At 40.7% G+C, this 6,553-nt stretch overlaps 1 protein-coding gene across 1 annotated transcript in view; it reads left to right on the forward strand.

Moving 5' to 3' along the window:
• LOC141788242 (protein diaphanous homolog 3-like) overlaps positions 1-6,233 on the forward strand; it is a 176,637-nt gene extending 170,404 nt beyond the window's left edge. Inside the window, exon 28 of the mRNA XM_074667124.1 lies at positions 4,684-6,233. Coding sequence (XP_074523225.1) covers positions 4,684-5,042 — 359 coding nt within the window. The 3' untranslated portion in view covers positions 5,043-6,233. The remainder of the gene's footprint in view (positions 1-4,683) is intronic.
• Positions 6,234-6,553: the final 320 nt, after the last annotated feature.

The following is a 6,553-nucleotide window of genomic DNA, read 5'->3' on the forward strand; positions in this document are numbered from 1 at the left end:
CTTCTGTTGGAAAGAGCCTTTTGCATTTCTTCAAAATGCCAATCTATCAGACATTTAATAACCACCATGGGTCCATCATGAAATTTCTGATATTTTCAAGCCATTCAGCACAGCGATTAGTCTGTTTTGGTTGTGACTTGACTTGTTTTATGCTGCAAAAGAACGGTTTAAAGCTACATTTTTTCCAGCTCACATTAGAGCAAAACGAGACACAACAAGCATCGTCTGCCGGCTCTTTTATCGTTGTTTTTCTTCTTCATTCTGTCTCCTAACAGTGAATAACTGTGCCAGACTAGTTGTTCAGCAAAATCTTACTGAGTTCATGTTTCACAGATGCATTGAAAAACACCATTCTGTAGCCTTGCTTATGTATTTGTCCAGTCTCTTAACAGCCTTTCACGTAGATGGGTTCATTGACGCCACAATGGGGGCAGGCGGTGTAGATTTAACAGTCAGGCAAACACTGCAGCAGCCCAGACTTCATTTTCTGTCTCTTTACTGAGCTCCCCTGTCTCAGCCTGTCTGCCTATAACTTCTATAAAACTTCAAGTGTGCTGAAGAGGGATGAGTGTCGAGCTCATCTGCATGAGCCAGAGCTACAAATAGAAACAGAGTAAATGATCTTACATGATGAAATATTAGATCATCTCCTGCTCTTTGCAGATGGAACATCTTACACCTTTGGACCTGGAAAGTTTTCCTTTCAACTGCTTTAAAGTCAGGGTGTACAGATGAAATGCGATGGATCAGAAAAATCGATGTGGATGTGAGATGATGATTTGCTGATTCACAGATCCAAAAAGAAAGTCTGCACTAAAATGTGGTTCTTTCCCTCGATGGCAGAAAAAAGGTTTAGTGTTGTCTGTTTCTCTGCTAGAAGCAATATAAAGTACCCAACAAAAACAAATGCTTCAAGCAAGTACTTTGGAATGGTAAATGTAAGGCATGCTTAAAACCAAAGGGGAAATACTTGATAGCTTTATTTGCCCTTCACTGGTCCTGGTCAAAGGCAAAAACTGAAAAGTTTAAGGTATTTTATTTACAAGGACATGCACTGATTTAGTATTGTTCAAAGGTCCACTTTCAGATGGATAACAATGACCCTCAAATCAAGGTAAACCACACTCTAATGCCCGCATTCAAGTGAAAAATGCTTCCTTGCTCTGGACTGTCCTTTTTTATTTCATATTGTCTGTGCTTTTTGTTAAAGAAGGACACGAGGAAGGACTTATGGAATATAAAACCTTGTTTTTTATTTATTTATTTTGCAGAGAAGGGGCACAAAAACCTATCTCCTCACTTGATGTCACAAGAGAGAAAGAAAGCAACAAAATGAAAAGGCAACAGTAAGACCAGATCTCTTAAGCTCTGCGTCTTTGCTTGAGGCTAGTGGCTACATTAGATGCCACTATCTTGAAATCATATCTTGGGGTTGATGTGACTTCTGGGTTAATCAAGCACCACATTCTGGCAATATGTTATAATGAGAGGAGCATTTTGGGGGTTCTGCTGCACAGATTTCCCCCGTTGTCTTGCATTTTCTGATTCATGAGTCAAACAATGTGATAGGAAAATAACAACATGACTAAAACTTTTGCAGGATTTTTTGTCTTGTTTCTCTGAATCAACAATGGAAATAGGATTTTGATTAAAGCTCGGGCATTCTAGTCTGCTTCTATTTTAGCGCTTCCTATGGATAAAATGGTAACCCCTTATCACTGTGCTGATTTTGTCCTGTACATGTGGGTTGTGAGTTTCAGCAATTATCTCATCTAATGGCCTTTTGGCAGTTGAATGTGCCACTCACCAAAAAAATTGTGCATTGGAAAATGAAAATAAATAAATAACTAAAGTTCTGTTTGCCACAGCAATGAACTGAAAACTCAGGTTTTTTACTTGACTGACACCCACTTACCGGGAGCAGTTTTGGATATTGAAGATAACAGAATCAATTTTTATGCAGATGATATAGATTGCTCTTCTAGATCATAAAAAAAACATGGGTGCTAAATTTAGACTGACCAGCAAAGAACTCCTCACATGAGTCTTACCGTGTGAATACTGTGCTTTCTTTTAGGTTTTATACTGCCCTCTAGGACAATAATAGCAGCTGTCTCTTGAAGGCTCCCCGCACCACAAACCTCTTTTTTTCTAACTGGCCAGCCTCAAGAGGCCTATAATGACAGCGTTATGGGTAGACCTTGGTGTTTGAGGCCCGCCCCTCCAATGTGTCATGAACCAGTTCGTGGATCCGTATGCAATGACCTCATCATTCCAGCAAGTCTCTTAGAAGTCTTGTGAAGCTGTCATGCTACTTTTTGAGCAGATTAGGGATTTCCTCAGCATGTGAATATGTTGCAGTTTTAAATTCTGTACACCCTTAGTACAGACATCCAGCATTTATAATTCATATCCATGTTGAAATAAAGAGATACTAAATACCCTCTCTTTAAGTTGACCCTTAAAAAGTGAAACTCTTTGACAGCTGAAGTGAATGATGAGCAGAAGAAGTATACTGTTTCTTTGACAACAGGTGGTCCAATCTTGTCTTTTTATCCTGTAACGAAAAACATCCTCACAGGCATCATCAAGGTCTGTGTTTAATAAAAGACGACCATTTCATCCTCAAATTCCACTTGACTTGTTCTCCTTTAGAGCCGGTGTCAGTTGTTGGGTAAAGGAGTCTAACCCATGAGATGAGACGTGTTTTACATCTCTCAGACGTGTTTTACAGCTTAGATGAAGGTGTACCTTGAGATTCAAGCGAGGCTTCAAAGGCAGGGGCAGCTAGGTGTCACAGGCAGGCAGAGTGAGAAGAAACTGAACTTGCCAGCTCTTTGATCATGCTCAGCACTAAAGGCCAAGGCGCTGTTAGGTAGAAAGAAATGCACTTTTGAATAAAGGATGCTTTTATTTTTCCTATAAGTATTTCCGAGGTGCAAGTTGTTTTCACTGAATCAGTGCCTTGTATTAGTTTTCTAATAATCGTTTCAGATTCATGCCGAGCAGTAAATGATAATTCATGCTAATGTATGCAAAATTCAACAACGCGCATGTTTGAACTTCATCCAAAACTGATGTTTAATATTACCAGCATGCTTGTTCTTGTCTTTTCTCTCCAAGAAGACAGATACGGCATCATTGTAAAATTTCAACCAAAGTGTAAACAAGATATTAAAATGCAAATTGCTGATTCCACAATCAATAATTTTCTTAGCATCTGCTCTGAATCTGCGAAAGCTTTATTGGTGAAGGATACGTGTGTTTGCGGTCTATTTTAGAAGAAAGAAACAGGCATGAGGAGGGGAGGGGGCTGATGACAGTTTTTCAGAGGGAGGTGAGAGAAACAGGACAGGATGGGGGAGTGTGGAGCAAGAGAACTGACAGCGGGGAATAATTGTCATGTTGTACAATTGAGACTGCAACAACAGGAAGAGAAAGGGATAATGAGAGGAGACTTAGATTTTCAGCTGTGGTAAATGTTCAGTCACAGCAGCAGGGCAACACTCTACTCGTTTCATCCTTTTAAAATCCCCCCACTGCCTCTTGTTTGCCTAACGAGTTTTTGTATGACCGTGGATCTGAGTGTGTGTGAATGTTGACTTTCTTTGCTTAATTTTTCAGTCACTTCCTTCTCGCCTGCTCTCTTTTCCTCCCTTTATCCTTATTTATTTGTCAGAGGTTGTGCTCAGGGACGTTCCTTGTCATTCGTCAGCGTGGCCCATAAAACACACTGTCATGACTGACTGGCCACGCTCCAAACTCATTACCGATTGGCTGACAGAGCGGGTCGCTCTGTTCTGCTCCGCTGTGTTTGACTCCTGTTTGCCAGACATTTAATGCTCAGGAAACTTTAAATGCGCTGGTGTCTTTTCCTCGCGCCACTCCTCTCAGCCTCACGCTCAAGGTCACATGAATATGGATTTCCCCCTCGCCTTCCATACCGATGATGAAGTCTGAGATCTACTCAGAGGGATTATAATTCAGAACGCAGGTCTGATCTGGGCCGTGGCTCTGTTCCACTGTCTGTCTGGGTGTGCGTCGTTTTAAGTCTGAAACCAGAGGGGAGGGCGGGAGGAAGGGGGTGAGAGAAATAAGAAAGATGAAGAGGGACTACTGCGGGAGCAGAAAGCTGAGATGAAGAGCGGAGGAAGGAGAATGGATGATAATGGTGGAATCAGGGAGGTTGAGGTGGGTGGGAGGGTGTCATGTAAGAGAAAAGGGAAAGAGAGTGGGAGATTGGAAAAGACGACGTACGCCGTTATTGAGTTTCTGCTGCAGTTGATCAGCCATATCCGTTTCATCATATCCAGCTTGTTGCACTCCACTATCTGCTGCAGAAAATTTGTCCTCATCAGACTTTGTACACAGTGTGTATACACCTCTGTGGTGTGTGTATATGTTTCCTTCCAAACTCAGCCTGTGAGGTGAGTTCATGTATATATGTACCTGCATGTGCCTGCTTAAGTGTGTGGGTTTGCTGCAGAGTGACTGACACTTCATTTTCTATTCGATGGCTTCGCCTTTATTAACCTTTCTGCTGCTCTCTTTCTTGCTTGTAATTCAATCTGCGGTCTCATTAACCCCTTGCTTCCACTCATTTAACGAGTCAGTTGCCCAGTCCCTGCACTACTCCTTCGCTTTCTCACGGTTGCTTTTTTCTGTTTTTTTTTTCACTCACAGAAAACAACAAGGCACCTTTACAGAGGTCCCGCTCTCGGCAAAATATTAACGCAGGATCAGCAGCAGTGAAAGCTCACGCTGGAAAGGAGGTCCATAACGAGTCCGAAGGCCATCCCTCTGCAGCCCGGGACAAGGCTGCTGCAGGCTCGGAGTCCGGCCGCAGGTACAGGAACAATGCTGTGAACAGCTGCTGGATGGACAGAGAGAGGGTGGTGGAGAAAGAGATGCTGAAACCGGCTGAGATAGAGGTGGAGGTTGAAGCAGAGCCTCAGGCCTTCCAGACGGCCTCCACCAATCCAGTGGTTAGCAACGGAGAGTCAGATGTTGAAGCTCTCCTGGCCAGACTCAGGGCTTTGTAAGGCTCTGGTTTCTTATTATCTTTGAGTAAGATGGCATTCATACCGTCCATATGTCAACATACTTTGAATGTAACCTAAGAGACTTTCCTTCTGAAGTATCTCAAGAAAAGCAAACGTGGTTATCAGGAAAAGAAAAAAATACTCTGCACAGAATTATCCAAATTGAAATGGTGGATTTTTTAAAAGCTTTGTCAGAAAATAAAGTCTATGAAACAGTTAAAAAAGGGAGAGGAACATGCTTTGTTTACCTGAAAACCATTTCCAAACACAAGCTGACGGCAGGTTGAACACAGAAAGCTGGTAACATTCAAAAGGTGTGAAGCTTTGAAAGAGACTTTGACAAAAGGTGCGACTCAAAGGACACTCTTCTATGAGGTAGGGATTCTGCCGTGTGTATTTTTGCTGTATTTCCTTTCTTATCCTGTAAAATGCACTTCCTGAAGTCTCTTAGAGTCATTTATACAGCCCCCACAAAGACAACATCACAACTTCCCTGCAGGTACAAAACCAACTATGCCAAGCACTTTCTTTATGATATTTAAAGTATGCAATATTCAATAAAAAATATATAATTTTTTCTTTGCAGTTGCATATCTTAGAATTGCTTTTTCTGTCGCATTTTTAAAGCTTTAACATATTCACTTTCTTTTCTTTATCTCTGTTTTTAGTTAAACGTCAGCTTTTTTCATTTGCATGTTTTGAGTTATATTGAATTATTCTTGAATCTGCTTATTTTTCTAATTTATTCTCTTCTTTTCTCTAGCATATTTTCTTTGTTTCGAGGTGTCTTTTATAACCAAAGCATCATTGTAATTCAATGTGTTTTCTATATTAACCTGCAAATATGTTCATAATAAGAAACATCACCTTAGGATGTCACAAGTCAAGTTGTTGTTTTTTTCTTCATTTGATTTTTTTTCTTGGATAAACTGAGTTATTTTGACTCTTTGTGTAATTGTGAGCTAGAATATTACATAACACGCAATTTGACCAAGTTTGCAAAAAAGGGACCAGTGTCTTAAAGTTATCATGTCGCAAATATGACACAAAAACTAAGTTCTTTCAGAATAACCCTAAATTTCCCTGTTTGTTTTCCTACATTCCCTATGCGTGAACTTACTGGAATATCTTAAGCTTTATGATTGTATCTTTATGTCTATCAAAAACTTTTATAGACCTGTTTATAATAAAATACACCAAAAAAAAACACTGTTGCCATGTTCATTCATTTGGGGAAGAACCGTACAAACACACGTCTTTTCATTTATCATTTTTATGATTTGTCTCAGCTTTGGCCCACAGATTTAATTCAAGTTACAGCGGAGGATGACAGAAGAGGGCATACCAGACAAGCATCCTTTATGTCAGAGGTTCTGAAACTTCTAAGCTCGCGACCCCCAAATCAATGATGCCAGAGACTCCCGACCTCTGCTGCCTCTGGAGGTGGTTAAATGTTGCTCACAGCTGCAGGCAAGCAATGAAAGACCAAACTGAAAGCTGATATTGGAACA

This window comes from Halichoeres trimaculatus, unplaced genomic scaffold, assembly GCF_033239565.1.
Source record: "Halichoeres trimaculatus isolate MK-OKI-2021-1 unplaced genomic scaffold, fHalTri1.1 fHalTri1_scaffold_3, whole genome shotgun sequence".
Lineage (NCBI taxonomy): Eukaryota > Metazoa > Chordata > Actinopteri > Labriformes > Labridae > Halichoeres > Halichoeres trimaculatus.